This window comes from Lissotriton helveticus, chromosome 3_1, assembly GCF_964261635.1.
Source record: "Lissotriton helveticus chromosome 3_1, aLisHel1.1, whole genome shotgun sequence".
NCBI lineage: Eukaryota > Metazoa > Chordata > Amphibia > Caudata > Salamandridae > Lissotriton > Lissotriton helveticus.
The window spans coordinates 920863654-920882256 of record NC_136061.1 but is presented as its reverse complement, the minus strand read 5'-3'; the positions used below and the strand labels follow the sequence as shown (position 1 = coordinate 920882256).

The 18603-nt window shown below is 42.4% G+C and overlaps 1 protein-coding gene across 2 annotated transcripts in view; it reads left to right on the top strand.

The window, feature by feature from the left end:
• Positions 1-18603, top strand: part of STPG1 (sperm tail PG-rich repeat containing 1) — a 351715-nt gene that overhangs the window by 141499 nt on the left and 191613 nt on the right. For both annotated transcript variants that reach the window (XM_078683800.1, XM_078683799.1), the window contains one exon: positions 17549-17650. In XM_078683800.1, coding sequence (XP_078539926.1) covers positions 17549-17650 — 102 coding nt within the window. The remainder of the gene's footprint in view (positions 1-17548; positions 17651-18603) is intronic.

Sequence of the window (18603 nt, the reverse complement as noted above, 5' to 3'; positions counted from 1 at the left end):
AAATCACGTTGTAAAATATACCTCAGACCACGGGACTTAAATAAATGTATACTTTAGACTGAGGGTGACATGTCGGAGAGGTCTGATAACAGCGGTTGAAGGCATCAGCTCACGTTGTTCTGGTTGATTTTGTTTATTTTTCGTAGGGGCTAGACACTGAATAGTCGTCTCAAGGACACGTGATCATATGACACGGGTTCCAATACATAGATTGTTGCAGGTGTGCGGTAACTTGGTAACCATCAGGTAATGACTTAATGATCAAATATGTGTTAAAATTTAAATTATAATGCATTGTGTGTTTTGATAAACTGTGGTTCGAAGCATGCCTTATGAAGGAGGCTGTTGGAGACTCACTGCTGGCTCTTGTTTTTTAATGTCACTACAGGTCTTGGGAGCCTCTGAGAGCGAAGATTGATAATATTGAACCCCTACTAGCCCTGATGAAGTTGCGTGAAATCTGAGCAACAAAACATGTTGGCAATGTAGAAACAATTATGGTATATTGGTAACCATTTTTAATTGAGAGGGCTTCCAGCTTGGAATAAAATTGGATGGCCAGCAAGCTCTACCAGGTTTTTAAAAAGTGAGAACTATGTTCACTGGTTCTCACTGGGGTTCTTTGAGCACATATTTTGAATAGCGAGCACAGTGGTTGCGTTCACCATCTCTTCAATACACACTCATTGTTTGAAAGGGGAACACATTTCTTCATTTCCCTTTTTCTCTTTCCCACACACAAAAAGAGAGAGTGGCCAATGATGACAAGTGGGTAAACTGGCAATCACCAGCCAGTAACCCCCTCGGGTGTTGCTACCGTGAGGTTCTCTCTCTTTTTTCACTACATTTCTTCACTATATTCTTTTGTTAGTGAGATCAGACCTGTGGGACGGTTTTTAAGTAGAAAGTAATGCATAGTGACTAATCAGAGTAGTGGTAATTAACACACTAGGGGGAATTAACAGAATTATTGAAAACCCTGGGATTGGTATTTTTTAGGACAGGTGCAGTTAAGGTGAGGCCCTTTATTGTTGATATTCGTTTGAGTGGGGGGGCGGCCTGACCTTGTTCCCCCTGTGACTCCTACTGTATGGTTCTGGGTCTGAGGGAACAAGACCATTTCTCTTCTGCCTAGCGATTCCTTTAGGGCTTCCCATACAGGGCAGAGTGAAATGTATCCTTTCTTGCATGGGTTTCTGGTGTTATCACCAATTATCTCCTACAAATCTTCAGCGATCAGTCTATAAGTATCACCCTATCTGCTTATGAAGGTCAGATGATGGGAGGTTGCTGTCTTTCAAGAGCCAGAGAGAGGGGAAATGCTGTTCTTTGTACAGGATACAGAAGATGGAATTCCCTTCCCATAAGCCTAAGGTATCTTTGTCAAGCTTTAGTAATATCCTGAAAACCTGGTTATTGTTGCAATTGTAAAAGGACATCTTGTAGATATTGGCTGTCACCTAGATGCTCGTTTTCTGTTAAGTGTATCCAATAAATGAGTTTACACACTCACCTGCCGACTTCCAAACTTGCTCTTCCTAACATAATCAATGGGTTCCAGTGTCAAAAGTGTTGTGCATTTTCATTATCCTCCAAACTCACGAGTTCACAACTCAGCTAGTCTTTAAAATATTTATTCGTTAAACACAATTCTCTCAGAAATAGAATTAAACTTCTCAGGGCTGTCACAAAGATAGGGCGAAAGGGGCATTATGTCCTAGGTCCCGTGCTATTTGATGGCGCCGCACCCCTACTGCACAGTTAATTTGCAGTGTACGAAAGTGGATTTACTATTATTTATTATTATTATCATTATTATTTGTAATGAGCAACGAATCATCCCCAAGTGTATCTCTCGGCACCTGGACAGCAGACAACATAATTAGGGAGGGCTCATTAAAACAGGCAGGTTTTAAGAAGTTTCTTAAATTGCTCCAAATTGGAACACGCTCCGATCTCATCTGGCAATCTGTTCCAGTGGGCGGGGGCTAGATGAGAAAAAGCACGCCCGCCCATTTTGGCCTTCCTAATTCTCCGAGTGCAGAGCCGCTTTCAACTGCTTGATCTCAACTGGCACACCGGAATGTAAGGTTCTAGTTTTTTTGTTAGATATGCCGGGCCCAACCCTTGGAGTGATTTAAACACTGGACATAGGAGTTTAAAGACTGATCTTTTCCTACTAGGAAGCCAGTACAATTGTCACAACAGGGTTAGTGAAGTCGTTTGTACGGGTTTGTTGAGGGCAAGGCGCGCTGCTGTATTTTGAAGGACTTGCAGCTTTGATAATAAGTCTTCCCTAATCTCTACCAATAGAGAATTTCCATAATCTAGTCTACTGACTAGAAGCGCCTGTATAAGGACTTTTCTGGTAGAAAGAGGAATCCAAGGGAAGATTTTTCTCAGCATGCGCATCATGCCAAAGCACTTGCCCGATTAAGGGGCCCATTATGAGGTTGGGCGGAGGCAATCCGCCCGACATCCACACTCGTGTCCCTCCCCGCCACATTAGTATGGCGGGGGGACCTCGGCAGACGGAAAGACCGTCCGCCGCTTTTCAGCCCCGGTCGCGGAAAAGGAATAATATGGTGGCGGTGTCTATCAGACACCGCCAGCCATATTATGATGGGCGTCTTTAGGTGCCTTTCCGCGGCGGCGATGCCGCCACGGAAAGGCATGTGGTCTTCACTCTGGGGGCCCCCAGAGTGAAGTATAGGTGGGGGGTGCACACAGGGGGGTACCTGTGGTACCCCCTTCATTTGCATTAACAAAGCGGCAGGCACCGCGCGGTGCCTGCCGCTTTGTTTATGCAAATGCTGATATGCATTTTTAGCATTGAGGTGGGCGGTGCAGAGAGCACCGCCCGCCACAATGCTAAAAATGCAGGATGTGCCCGCCACTGTGGCGGGCACATCCTAATACCCTCCACGGGACCCCCGCCCTTATGGCGGGCAGTTCCGAATTCTGACAGGATGGCGGGCGGACATCCTAATGAACCCAATAGTTTTTACATGCTCTTCCATAGAAAGTCTGTCATCAATTATTAGTTGGTGGGGGTGTTCACTTTCAGCCAGTAATAATACCACAGTCACTAAAGGGTCCAGTCAAGTCTCAATAAATTAATCCTTGCTCAATGCTTAGTAGCTTGGCAAATGAGCAGTTAGGCTTAACTTAGGAGATAGGTATTTATAAAGCAATTAATATCACCGAAACAGTAAATAAGTAAAAGATACAACACAATAAAAAATCCAACACAAATTTATAACAATAGAAAATAGTTTTATACTTAAAATGATACCAAAACAACAAGAATCCAATGTAGGGAACTGGAGATATGAATTTCTAAAGATTAAATAGAAATTGTGCATTCTAGCGCCAAAAAGCTTAAAGTGCCACTAGCGGCTATCTGGTCACTCTGGTCCGGGACCAAGTAAAAGTTTTAGGCTGACCACTTTGGAGCTCAGGTCGGACAGGCTGAGTTCTAGGTCCCAGTCAAAAGTTTTTCTTCGGACTTAGGGGCCAAGTTTGGCGGTCTTACAGCTGGACTGCTGCGGCGGTGGTCTCAAGTACTCCATCGAGTTGACGGTCTCTCGCCTGCTGTATTATGATGTCACCGCTGGCCCAGGGGCGGTGTTTCTGACGGTGTTATAATATTTTTTTTAAATATGTTGATGTGTCAAATGTACATATATGCATGATACGCGGAAAAAAATACAGTGAACGAGTACCTTTCCATTGCTGGAGTCTGGACGAGATGAGTGCAATCCAGACAATGGGAGAAAAGTGCAAAACGGACTTACCTCGATTTAGCCTCTGACACAGTCGTTTTCTTTGGGATCAAGTTGCTGCTGTGAAGGGGGGCCCAGGACAGAGGGGTCCACATCGGTGACTGAAGCGAAAAGAAGGAAATGGGTGAGTTTGCACCCCATTTCTTTCAATTCCTCCAACTGGAAGCAGGCAGTCTCCCCACCACTGTTAGCTAGACAGCAAGGCACTTTGTGATCTGGACGGTGGAATCCCTGTCTGCACCGCCCTCTGGCAGCTGCTTTTCCCTCTGCCCCCATCAAGGAAGTCGGCGAATTGTTGGCAGAGTCGGTTATACTCCGGCGGTCTTTCGTTCATCAAACTGGCAACATCGTAATACTTTAATCATGTGAGGGAGGAAGAAGATCTGATCCATTCAGCTTCCTGTGCTTAATGTATCTATTAATCAGGTGGGGAAGGATCACTGGTCCTGCATAACCAGGTTATGCAGGTTGTAGATTGGTGTGTCCCAAATAAAAGACCCTCATGCACGTGTTGGAAGGATCGAGGTAGCGGTATATATTGATTCTCCGCTATTCATACACGTGTGTGCATAATCATTGGGTCAGTTTGTTATGCAGCCTCCACCCGGAGGTTCTTACCCATGGTTAAAATCAGTAGTGATCAGTGATGTGGTCAGTGCTCTGTGAAGTTAAAATACCCGGACAGCCAGATTTTATGCTTTATTAGGTCTGGATTCGGGTAGCCTGTGTTAAAATCTGGATTGTGGCGTAAACATTATCGGCGCCATCTTGTCCTTTTCAAATCCATACGTGCGCGTAAGCAGTAGCCATTTTGATTGCCATGGTCTCTCTGCCCACTGCCAATAGCCTGCGCGTCTCTCTCCCCCTCACTCCCCGGCCTCGCAAGCACCCCCGCGCCCCGACAGCCCCGGTCTCTCCTGCTTGGGCCATAAACGCACCTCCAGCGCGACCCTGTCCCCGGGCCACATCCCGTGCTGAACCCCCTCACTCTTTCATCTCATTCATAGAACAGGCCCTTTTGATAACCTCTTCCTCCCTGCCCGATATCCGGCCTGATCCCAGGCCATCACCTAGCCCAACAGATACGGTTTATTGCCCCCTCCAGTAAGACCTTGCCTCACATCAAAGGAGCGGGGATTAATCAATGCCTCCACACCCTTAGATCCGACCGATTGCCCGCATTTCCTGTTCCCAGCGGAACGTCCAGCTGCGCGATAGCCATCATGCTGAGATTTGGGTGGGGACCCCTACTGTGGATATGTGTGAGAACGGGCCTGAACCGGAGATTCCAGAGATGCCTTTTTCGTACTTCAAAGCAATACCAGTGATGTCATAAATGTAATCAAGCCATAAACTTGTGTATAAGAGGCCAGGCCTCAGAGATGCGGTTAGAGCACCTCGAGAAGATACCCTGTTGTCTGATTTGACGTGTTCTGCTCCGTCGGAATAAACTCCTGTTTCCTGCCTTCTGTCTCCAGCGCCTGCCTCTTTGTTTGGTAAATCTCGAATGGTATGAGAGGCGGCTAACGCCGGGCAAATACTGAAGGGCTCTCGGTCGACATCGACCCTAGCTTTTTAACACCTGTTGGTTAATTTGTAAAGACGTGCGTCCTGTGAATTGCTTAAGAACTCATACGCACACAAATTAGTAGTTAAAAGTGGTCGACATGTTTCTGCCCTGTATTGCCTTGGTAGGTCTGACAGACTTTCTTCAGGACCGTGGTGAGTGGTGAGAAGTGAGTGTTTATAATAGAAACTTTCTAATTATAATCAAAAAAATGAAAAAGGAATAAAGTGACCTGTTTTCCTTAATTTCAAGAAGGTCTCATTGTACAAGCAAGAGAAAAATAAACAGTGTAAATACAAGGGGGGGGGGGATGGAAGAGTGGGGGTTAAGGACACATACAGCAGATCAGTTCTGCTACATTTACCACAAATTCAAATGTTGAATATATTATTAGAACGATGCAACTAGAAAATGCTTTTTAGACCTCACAATTAGTGGCAATTTCAACTCTCTCATCTCTGTACGATGTTATTGAGGGTGATGTACAGTGTTAGTACAATCTATCCACTTATATATCTGCGTTATCTTAAGTTCACTCGTGTCAATGAGCATGCAGTGATAATGAGCAAGCAATCACACTGATATCCTACCGGGCTAATATGATTGATGTGGTGACACGTTTTCCGTTCTTGTTTGTGTCCTTACGTATATTCAAATGACACAATTGCATGTTATAGAGAACGTCTCGTTGTATAAAAAACATGTATGCACATATGGGACCTCTAACTCTTCATTTATTTTCGAGGGAGTGCATATTAAGTTTAACTGTGATCCTCGCTAAAGATGGAGAACGCGCATTTGCGTGATGCGGGCGCTTTTGAGTTACATACCTTGAGTGAGGTATTACCGCACTTCAACGGGTTTGGCGGGAGGGCGAGGGGGCCTACTGTTGGGAGATGGAAATTATTAGTAAAGTATAATTGCGGTTCTTGACGATGCCAAGAAGAAGTCCGCGTTCTGGTACCTGCGGCAAAATCCCTCTCGCACTGCTTGTGCTGACGCTGCCTCTGTCCAACCCGAATATGATAAGGTGTTTCCTCCGGTTGTACTAGAACGGGATGGAATGACTACACAATAGAAAGATTTGTTGGGCTGAACGCGAGTCTGTCTTTCAAAATAACACGTGTGTCATAACTTTGGTGATAAATATTAGAAGCACTAATTATGTGTAACACTCTGTAATTATGAAGGGTTTACGCCACAGAGGAAATACGTGTGTATGTAGGATATTAATTTATAAAAATGAGTTCTGTTGTGTAAGTACTCGAGCTGGAAGTATGGGGTGTGAATTAGTACTAACTTTATTGGAAAGGGTGACTCTTTTATAATGATTTATGTCTGATACAGTGTACTGGGGTGGAGAGTCTCATATTTCATCACCGTTTTCAGCCAGGACAGTTGTTAGACACTCATTTGTTTAGGCTCAGCCAGGGGATGTTATCATTGAGGTCCACAGAGTCTGTCTTCAATCTATGTACCCATCTTTGTTCTTTTTCTAACAGGATTTTCTCAGCATTGTTATCCTTGGTCAAGAGTGTCTCTAGAACCACCCAGTGGAGTTCTTCTATTGTGTGTCCTGCTTCTAGGTAGTGGCTGGACATCTTCGTGGTGATCTTTTTACATTTTACATTGCTACGGTGTTCGCAAATTCTTTGCTTAATCTTTCTGCATGTCATACCGATGTACTGCATGTTGCACGGGAAAGTTATCATATATACAACATGGCTGGTATTACAGTTCGTATGGTTCCTTATCGTCCATTTCAAGTTCGGTAGAAGTTGTATTTCTTTGACAGTTTGAGTTAAACTGCAGACTGAGCAGGAACCGCAGGGAAAGTGTCATCGTAATACAGCGGGCGGTCAATTCTGCCAAATTTGTAATCAGGCCCTTACTCTTTTTCTTTGAGCTTTACTCTCGACTTTGAGTTGTTAGGTCCTTGGATTTGAACTTTGATTTGATGACTGCAGCCTGCATAAGCGCGATGCCTCGGTGAGCCTCTGGAAGTGTTTATCCTCATTATCGATGGTGAGCAGCTCCAGAGCTTTCAGCCGGAGAAATCAGCACAGTCAGGCCGATTTGCAAGTTGATGACTGTGGCTTGACTCTCGACTTTGAGACAACTTCCTCCTGGAGCTTTTGAGCAAAAGTTTGTAGAAAGTTTCCAAACTTTCAGATTCTGTTCCTTGTTTGTTCATTTGGGAAGAGAAGTGTCCAGTAGCACCAGCCAAGGATTGAATCTCCCACAATGCACCTGTACAGTCCGTGAAAAATCAACTTGCAACTGGCCAGTTGGGGTGATCCTCTCTTTGGCTTGGCAGGGAACTTCTTCCAGTTCTGTCGTACCTGTTGCTGATTAGAGAGTCCACTCCTTTCGCTTCAAGTCAGGCACAGTTCTTTCTTTGTGGAGCCTTGTGAGTGCACCATATGCAGTCCGTCTGAGTGCAAGCCTTTTGTGGTGCAGTCCAAGGGTCCAACGGGCAGCCCTTCTTTTTCTGATGTCCCAGGCAGTGATCTGAGGAGCTCCTGCAGCTCTCCCATATTTATCCTCCATTCTGGGCTGGCAAGAGGGGGTGGATCCCAACAATAGGGGTAAAGTTACCCCCCTCTGCTATGACCACTTCCTGTGAAGTGTGGCATATTTTTGACACAGATAGCACTGTTCTCACAAAAATCAAAATGGAGAAAATCTCTCCTTGGTGTGTGTGTCTGTATAACACAACCCAAAGGTGTGGCTAACAACTCACTACACTCCCCTTCCAGCCCCTCTCCTAATCTAATTAGAGGACTCACAGTTGATTTGGGATTAAGTGTCAGGTATTGTTGCTTCCTCAGGAACAGCACCTTCTGGCAGCTCCAACTCCACATATTGTAGTACGGAGGTTCAGAGTGGCCAGAGATGGGGAAGGGAATTAGGGGTGGGGGGGTACTGCGTGGATGGAAAGATGGAACAGAGATGTCCAGACGTTAACACCTAGTTCCTTACTGCAACACTATGAAAAATAAAGTATATGCCCAGGATACAATATATATCATTTACTTGTGGAAAAAAATGTAATGCTTCTAGATCAATCACCTTTATCTTTAGATAATGTACTTGTGCAATCAAGATTTATATGATACGTCCGTAACAAAGACATCTCTCAGTCTTGCACTGCGCACACAAATAAATGATGTTCAAGATGTTCCATGCACTTTGATTATCATGTTCAAACTCAGGACACCTGTTACATGCGAACCAATAACACCATACTCTAGTTTCCAGAAGCACTCTTTGAAATATGCCAATCAACAAACATATGAGTTATTCACTGTCATGCGCTCCAAACTTATCATGCTTAAAGGAGAGTTCCGCAAAGCATCAGCGATATCAGATTTTCTCAAGATTCCACTGAATAAGGTCCGGACAACACCATTTCTATTCTGAACTCCACCTTTCTGAGCTGTCAGATTTAGGCGAGGATGTGGGCAAAGGCTTTGTTCTCAGCTTGCAACGCGCTACAAATATAATGGAACGCTGTCTCCATACCCGAGTTCAGTGCTGTCTGCATAGTGCGCATTTTCGGGAGCCATTTCAGGAGCTGCCAGTAACTGCACTGCTTGACTCTCCTTCAATCCTCGATAATCTGTGTTCAGTTGTTAGGCATGAGTGCTTTTATTGCAGCTGCGAGAAGGATGGTGGACACAATGTGGCAAATCTCGTGACACCTTGAGCAACTAAAACTAAACAAAGAAAACATGTTAATCCTAATGTAAAAGAAAACAAAAGTACACATACCGCACATGGCATAATCCACTTAATTTTTTCGCAGCCTGTTACTATCACAAGCCTCTTAATTCCTGCCATACCTTTGTACCTAGGACGGCATACGTGTGTGCCCAATAAGTCATACAGTTCTGTTTATACACTTGTTAGCTACACAAACTGCTGAGCAAATATTACATCTCCATCCATGCCTCTTTTAGACAGCTTTGCTACTGCATTAAGTTCGGGCATCAACCATGGCCGCGTTTCGCACATACCATGTGGTCTACACACTTATGGACCAGCAGTGGGGGCCCCACCCCTGACCCGGCAGGGGGCGCAATGACATTAAGGAAGTGGTCGCTGACCTGGGTTCTCTGACATCTGTTTTCCTGCCTTTGAAGTCCAGCTTATCTCCTCTGCATATCCTTGGTTCTCCAGGAAGCAAATCTCCTCCCACCAAATGGCTGTATTATTTCAGCCCCAGGCCTCTTCACATCTAGTCAGGAAGTAGCTTGCCTCAGTCTATCCAGGGTTAACCAATAAGATGAGGCTGCTACAGGGCCGCTTTAGGTACCTTCAGGATAGTAACTTCTAAAACTACTTTCCTGTAATAGTTATTACAAATCCGGCCTTGGCAAGTTGTTGGATTTTTTGTAACTATTATTTTGATACTTTGAATGATATTGCTAGCTAGCTCCAATGAAAAGTTAGACTTTATTAAGTTTAATAAAGCCTTCCCATGTTAGCCTATGGGGCTAGCACCACTGCAATAGGGAAAAACTACTTTGCCTGTTTTTCCTTACCAGAGCATATAAAAATGTTATATTGTCCCTGCTTTTTATGACAATGTACCCTACCCTTGGGGCACCTAGGGCAGACCTTAGGGGTGATTTATAGGTTATAGAAAAGTGCTTGTGGGCTTTTGAACTACTTTTCATTCCAAAGTTGAGTTTGGACATCGTTTTATTTTAAACCATCCTGCAGGCCTCGCTTTACTATAACACCAGACACCACAACAGTGTACAATTAAGTGCATTAGGTCCACTGAAGTCTCTAAACCTACATGCCCTACCATATACTAGGGACTTACAGGTAGGTTGTCTTGGCCAATTAGAATGATACCAATTACCATATACCGTTAGACGACAGAGGCCTGGGCTTGGTTAGCAGAGTCAGTAAACACCAGCATCAGTCAAAAATTAGGGTGATCAGGGCATAAAGGATGACTTTCCTACACATAGATTGTAAAGGAAGCCTGCCTGTTTACCAATGGGGCAGCTAAACATGGCCTTACTGCTAGATAGTGCCAGGTGTTTGTTGTGACCCAGACCCTGCAAAATGTTCTGGTTATCGTGATATTTATTTATTTTATTTATTTAGAAAGTTTTGTATAGCACGAACATGATCCTGGAGGCAATCAGAGCGCTTTACAGAGGTGTGAAACACACATGGGAAGGGGCAACCAAGGCAGAATCATAGCAATAGACAAAAACAGCATAGTTATGTGACGACATGATAGACAAAAATAGCAATAGTTACTTGATGACATGATAGACAAAAATTGCAATAGTTACGTGATGACAAAATAGCAATATTTATGTGACGACATGATAGGCAGAAAAAGCAATATTTACATAATGACGTAATAGTGAGCAAAAGAATTGGCCAGTAGGATAAGGCAAGAAAGTCATCAGCGTGATATTATATGAGGTGATTCAGGACCCCTACTGGACTTTAGGGCAGGTTGGTATTCATCAGTAGCAATTTAACTAGTAAAGAGTAAAGAGTTAACTTTATCTTTATATGGGTTCCATGAAACTCATCATTTAAACTTTCACCTAATTCCAAGTGTCACATTTGCAAACAGTAGGCATCTTGCTTCCAGAGGCCTGTAGACAGGGTGCTATATTAATAACAGAAAAATACAGAGTAATGCCAGTCTAAAAAACAAATTGGAAAGTGGTAACATTTACTATTCTAAACCCAGCCTAGTAAATACTGGGGAAAGCTTACACATTGGGGAGATCAGAATCACTATTCTAACTCCATTCTAACAAACTTTGAGGAAAGTGCATACATTTGAAAGTGGGAGGCGGTGAGGTTTTCTATTCTAACTCCAGTCTCACACGTATTGGGGAAATGCATACATTGGGGTGATCATATTTACTATTGTAACACCAGTCTAACAAACATTTGAGAATAAAAACGACTTAAAAATATTTCATGAATGTAAATGCAAACTTTAAAAATGTAAATATATGAACAATTCTCAAAAGCACAGAAATAATTCTTAGCATACGACACATGTTTAAAATTAAAGTAATAAAATCATTCATGAAATGAAAATGATAGTAATTTCAATGTGATTATTAATTAGTTATTTGTTAAAAGATACCCATACATTTCCCAAGCATACCCAACATCCAAAACATAGTATGAGAATAAAACATAGTAAACATAAAAATATCAAACATTAAAAATTTGGGTCCAGATTCACAGAACTAACTTAAGACAAAACCCTAAACTTACTACCATTTTGGTATTCACAGAAGGCACTTACTCATTTTGGTATTCACAGAAGGCACTTACTCATTTCGGTATTCACAGAAGTCATTTAGGAGCCCTAAAGTTAGGAGTCCTAACTTTACTACTCCTAAACTGAGAAAAATCCTAACTTTAAGACTTTCGGTATTCACAGAAGGCAGTTAGGAGTCCTAAAGTTAGGAGTCCTAACTTTACTACTCCTAAACTGAGAAAAATCCTAACTTTAAGACTTTTGGTATTCACAGAAGGCATTTAGGAGTCCTAAAGTTAAGACTTTGTCTTGGTTTAGGAATAGTATAGTTAGGAGTCCTAACTTGAGGACTCCTAAATGCCTTCTGTGAATACTGAAAATCTTAAAGTTAGGATTGTTCTCGGTTTAGGAGTAGGTAAAGTTTTGTAATTATAACATGCCAACGACGAACTAAGCTTCCCTGAGGTGATGCTTTGACTAGTTCTAACTGTTTTTAAGCTTGGGCCTTAAGTCATGAGTCGACGGAAAGCCACATCAGCCCTGAATCCTACCAGGGCCACATTGGATGGTTTTCTGCAAAAAGCTGTGGGTGCAATCAGTAAAGAAATTGAACTGACGGAGCGAAGACTTTCACTCGTCCCTATCCCATCATTATCTCCTCCGGCCCCTGCAGACATTATTATTAGTGATAGTGAGTCTAGTACTCTATTAACAGTCTCTCCAGTGGTGAACATTATTGACAAAGGCAATTTTAATATAAATGTCTATCCAAATTTACAAAAACCTAATCTGACTATGGAGGAAACCAGATGCCCACAAGTTATTAGGGGGAAAAGGAAAAGAGCAGAGGTGGCGGAGATGGATCCCAAATCAAAGGGGCAATGCCCTGTAGTAAAAAAAACAGAAGCAAAAATAACAATGTCATAAATTCACCCCAGTACAGAGATCTAGGCCTAAATCCATCGTTTTTTTTGCTCACTATGCCATTCCAGTTTGAAAAAAAACAAGCAAGAAAAGTCGAAGGGGAATGTCATCAGGTGGTGCGAAGTGGTACAAAAGGGGGTGCGGGCAGGGGGGGCCACCTCAGAGAAAATGGACACCTCCTTCTTTTACTAGAGTTTACCAAATGATATTAGAGGCCTTGCACCCTATCCTAGAACAGTTGGGACACATTAAAGAACAGCTCTGTCTAGTGGTGAGGGACTCAAAAACGAAAACTTCATATAGTACTCTGAGGCATGCAGCTACACATACCGATAATCAAGAAGTCCCCCTTGTTGAAAGGAGTGCTCTCCTAACAATAACACATACTCCTATTTTGAATCTGAATCCTCCCAATAAGTCTAGCTTGCTAACTGAACGGGCTGCTTGGGAAACAGTTCCTTCTAGGAAGACCCAAAAGGTGGGCCAAGGGGTTAGCACTACTGAGGCGAAATTATTTTGCCTGGGGCAGCTGATGAGTGGTAGATTGCATCATGCAAATTCTAATTGTTCAACACACGCATCTATTGGTGGGAAAGGGGTGCGAGATCTATTAAATTTACCGCCAGATTTCACCCCCTATATCTTAGTACTTGCGGGAGTCCCCCCATTGCCACCTGGCTTTCATGAAGACTGTCAAAGTCTCATAAACAAGTCAGCCCACAGGTGCACTAGTAAAACAATGCCAGACTAAGTTGCTTGATAACATCAGTATGGCATGGTGGGTGGGCTGGTTAGGCCGCACACCGAAATAGGTGGGAGGAGACTGTGTGGTCTTAACCTTCAGGGACCCTAGGTGTGCATTCTTTGTGTCGACACATCTTAAGGATGTGATGGGTGTGAATGGTCCTAAAAGGGCATATACCTTGTTTTTTGTACTCTTCCCCGTACGGGGCCTAGCTCTTTAGAAAGGCTAAGTCAAACTAGACCCAAATATTGTAATTTTATGCACCCACAGCCCATCTCCCAGACAAACTGTTTTGAAGCTCTTTCTGGCTTAACTGATATTGATTGCCTGCAGGATCTACCTTTCCAGCCAGATGATGTGGGAGGTTTGGAATATTTATGCAATAATCAATGGAAAATGGCTGGCGAGGAGGAAAACGAACCTGAAGAAGCGGTTTCTGTAGTTCGTGATATATCTGATGTGCCTGCTAATATATTATTTGGGGGCTAGCTCAGCAGGAAAACACTGCTAAGATTTTTAAAATCCTATCATGGAATATAGCAGGTATTCGTTCAAAACTGGGGAATGAGGACTTGTTGGACTTTATTAGAGGTTTCGACCTCTTATGTCAACAAGAAACCTGGTCATCAGACGACATCTTTATTGATGGTTACTGCTCTTTTTCCGTCCCTGCAACCCCGTCTCCATCAGGAAGAGCCAAGGGTGGTATTGTGGTACTTATTGCGGTAAAATATGGATTTGTAAAAGCCAAATGTATAAGCACATCCCCTTGGTACCAATTAATAACAATCTCTGGTCTGGGCAAGGTTAAAATACTATTGGTGAATTGATACCATAACTTCTTTGACAAAGACAATTTTCAAGTAATAGAGGCCCTGCAAATGGAAACTACCCAAGCCACCTCGAATTGGCAGCCATTATGTATTTTATAGGTTGGGGATTTATTTGTACAAATTGTAAGTACAGCTCTCAGCCTGTGTGTGGGCTGGAAGACACCGAGGGTCAGGCCTTGGCTCTCTTTATTCACTCTTCTCATGGTGAAGCCCTAAGGTCTATTCTTGTGGCAAATGATCTAAGTTTTTTAAACAATTATGACTGCAATCTTTTCTCGCAGTACTCATCCTTCATTGGCAGTGGTGGGGTTAGGTCTTTTAATTTCATGCTAATGACAAAGAATTTTACCACTCTCGTTCAGGATTTTATGGTTAAGCAAAGCTGTGCAAGGGATCACTATCCTCTTATTGTTTCTCTTAACTTAAAACCAAAAATGGGGCATATAGATGAACTTCCAATTCAATATAACTCCAATAAAAGAATCAGATTGAACTTGGGACAGGTAAACTCTTTACAGTTTGAGGAAGATATTATTATAAGTAATTATGATTTAATAGAGGGGTTCTTGCAGCTAGATTCCTCCTCGGCAGGACTGGTTCGGAAATTTGAGTTACTTTGTTGTGACATAGCTCAGAGGCTGACCAGAATTGTCACCCAAAAGCACCCTTTAGAGGTGCGATGGTTTAACACCTAATGCTTGAAGGCCCACAAGGAATTATAAAGTGCCCTGTGTGTCATCCCCCGTGATTGAGAGTTAATTAAAATAACAAGGCATAAATATAACAAGGTGATCGCATATAGAAAGACGGAACTGAGGAGGATGGAGTGGGAGTACTTGGAAAAAGCAGGCTTTCTCAAAGATTAAAAAAAAGATTCGACAAATTATAAGTCACTCTAATTGCCAAGCTCATCATTAAAGAGGCGTATTGCACTAGGTGCAAAATGCGCAGTCAACAGCAACATGGTAATATGGGAGGGCCCCACTTGTTTCTGGCTTTGCTACAATTTTATTTAACTTTTTCTATCAACTCTCAGTTTAGATTTTGTCTAATAAGGTCCCGCTTATGCACTGTGCACTTTTTGTTGGCATTTCCACGCCAAGAAGGGTGGACAAGCAGGCTCATGCCCTATCCGTTTGATAATTCTTCCAGTCAAAGGATAATGCACTTTGTATTAATTTGCACATTGTATAAATCGATGAGGACGAGATTTTTGCCAACATTATCAAGGAATATTCGCCCTTGTTCGTATATTGATGGTTTTAATTCTTTGCACACACTGGCAACAGCTAACATTTGCATTGCGGTAATTATATACGGGGTTCTATCACGAGCAGAAAGCATTAGGAGTAAAATTGTACAAGATCAGTAGGGCAACAGTTTAACGCTTACATTTACTTTTTTTTAAGGAAAAAAAGAAATAACATGATATACCTGGAATTTTATGAATTGCTTTTAAACTTTTTACTGCTGATGTCTAATGTATGGTATATTTTCTGAAATTGGTAATCTTTTAATGGTTCTTTGAACTGAAATAAAGTTATTCTTGACTTGACATGAATTGATATACTGTTTATTAAAAAATAATGCCTAATCAATCATCCAATGATCCCAGCAACCGAAATAAAAAATATACATTGCAATAATATTTAATATGTATTCAAAATACATCTCACAGTAATATAGACAATATAACAATACATAATTTAGTACCATAAACAACATAATAAGATATATTACAGTAAACAATATTTTAAACATTGATATTATTGTAAAAAAGATATATTTACTTTTGCTGTTTTTATCCAAAATATTTTGTAGTCATGATATTTTGATCATGGTAATATGTTCACTTAGTATTTATGAGTTGATCTGTAGGTGAAAGACCTCTTGTACTACAGCAAGTGGGTGCCTGATAAGGCAGAGAATGGGGGCACAATTAAACAGTCATTATTACCCGCAATAAGTATATAAGGCCATCAAGCTAAAAAAACTTCTTTACAAAACACTGGTAATAGGTGCTAGGTAAAACAAAAAAGCTGATTCATAGGTGTCAATCATGCAGCTCAACCTTCTCACTCTGCTCCTCCTAATTGTTCACTCTTCAATGTCACCACCTACTGCAAGCACACCTACTTCTGAGTAAGATTTGCATTTTCTCTGAAAATTGTAGGTGCGTCTTCAGGGCCTCCTGTATCAGGTGTGTCTCCTGCAGCCTGCGTCAACAGTGCTTTGGCTTTGCCACTTCTGTGCCTCAGAGCACTATATTGAGGGCACCACCCACAAGCAATAGGCAGCGGGAAGAGAGAAGTGCGGATCTGCGCACCAAGACTGTGCATTGGGATAAAATGCTTTGCCAGTTTGCCGATACTTAATTATCTGTTTGAGACTAGATGTTGTGCCAGAAAACTCACTTAATTAATGCTGGAACCTTGAGAAGCTTGGACAGGCAGAAGGGTGTCACAACAACATACTGACAGTAGGGAAGAGCTGTAATTAGCCGGCTTCATTTCCTGCAGTTTTTCCACTTCTCTCTATGGGCCAAGATGAATGAAGCACTGGTCTAAAAAATTGGATGCAATTTGCGACAAGTATTTTGGCGACCAATGTCGTATTTTGCAACTCAACTTATGTACTAATAGATGGGTTTGCAAAATACTGAATTGTAGTGGTTTGCAGTTTGACCTACCTCATTAATAATAATGAGCTATGTCGCAAATTGCGACCCATTATGATTCACAGCCGTCAAATGAATGGTGGCCTTTTGGGGTCTGCAGACCTCTATGTCTGTGATTGCTTTTAAATAAAACACTCTTTTTTTAAATGTAGTAGTTTTCCTTAAATAAAAACGGTATGTGGTTAAAAAAACAGGAAAAGTTTAAATAACATTTTTTAAGAGTAGGCATTGCTTGAAGGATCACTGCCTACTATTACAATGTGTTTTTACCAAATTTCACAAAGGGAAAGGGGTCAACACTACATTTGTGTAGTTAGTAAAATGTTAATATCTTCGGACTGGATTTTGGTCACAAAACATTAATACACCCCATTCCGAAACATTATGTGGAAGGGACAAGCCTGAATACGTATTTAGTTGCAAACAAACAATTTGCGATTTGGTGATAGATAATAGCTACCCTGTTCAAAAGCAGAGGGAAGCATATTTATCCTACCTAGAACATCAGCATAGAGGTAGTGCATAGTGTTGCCTGATTGGCATTCACATTGATCTCAGTTTTATCATGTTCTAGGCTAGCTTTGAAGCGGTTATGTGGAATTGTTCATGTGTAGGTAAGAAATACTCCTGAGCTTGGCTGGGAAGTGTGTTTGTAGATTGTGCTGTTGAGTTCGTCAGAGGATTGGTGTTTGTGGAAAACAGGTGAAGTGACACATATACACTTTGTTTCTCACGTGTTATGCTTTCTTTTGTGCTAGAATGAAAATCCAGGCCCAGGGTTTTATAATGTCACTCACAAGTCAGCGGATATAACCAGCACATCCCTGTCAAAGAAAGGCACAGGATATTTCCCTTCCAAGGTAAGTAAAACTAACTATGCCGTTCCTAGTCCTAGTGGTGGATCTTGTTCTTCTTCATAGATAAAACAGAGCCATAAGTGAAGCTCAGGTAGCACATCACCAGAGGTAACCCAGCAAAGTAGGGGAAGGGGCTCTGCATCCATGACAGGTTCTTAGGATATTCACTGACTATGTAAATTAGGTCAATTTAGGGTCATTGTATGTAAGTTTGTTAACATCAATAAGATCAAGCATTCCTAGACCTATGTTGGATACCCCTGCTCTATAGCTGGGAATCCATCCAATCAATGTTAGCTGGTTTATCTCAAAGAACTGTATCTTCACCTGCTTCTAATCCCCAAGACTGAGTTTCATTAGCTTTAAATCAGTCTATGATGTCTCTATGTTTACACAAGAAAGTATATTTCATGTTTGGATGTGGTCTGATTATGATGTTGGTCTGAGTTGCCTCCGACTCACATCTCTGCTGTTTCTAAACTGACCGACCTCGGGTTGGCATTCCGAAACCGCAATTACGATGCGACCTCACATGGTGCAGTCACAAACTCCCATTTCCCTACGGCTTGTGCGATGGTCAGAAACCGCCGGCAGCATAAGCTCCTATAGAGAAATGGGAGTTACTGTAAATCTCTGCACCGTGTGACAGGCACCATGAGTGCCTGCTACATGGTGCAGGGATTTACAAAGGACCACCGTAGGTGCCCCCCATGCCAACAACTGGAGGCTGCAGAGGGAAGGGGCCCCTGCTAGGGGCCCTCAATTCACTTTCCGACAGGCTTTCCATGTCAGAAAGCCCTACATGGAAAGTCTGTTGGAAACCAACATCATAATCCTGTTTGCAGAATTGCTGTCCATAAGGGATTATGTGGTGGTTCCGACTGGCCCACATGCTTCTTGAGCCCGTCGGAAGCCAGTCACATAGACCGGCGGGTTTGGACTCCGACTGCCATCAT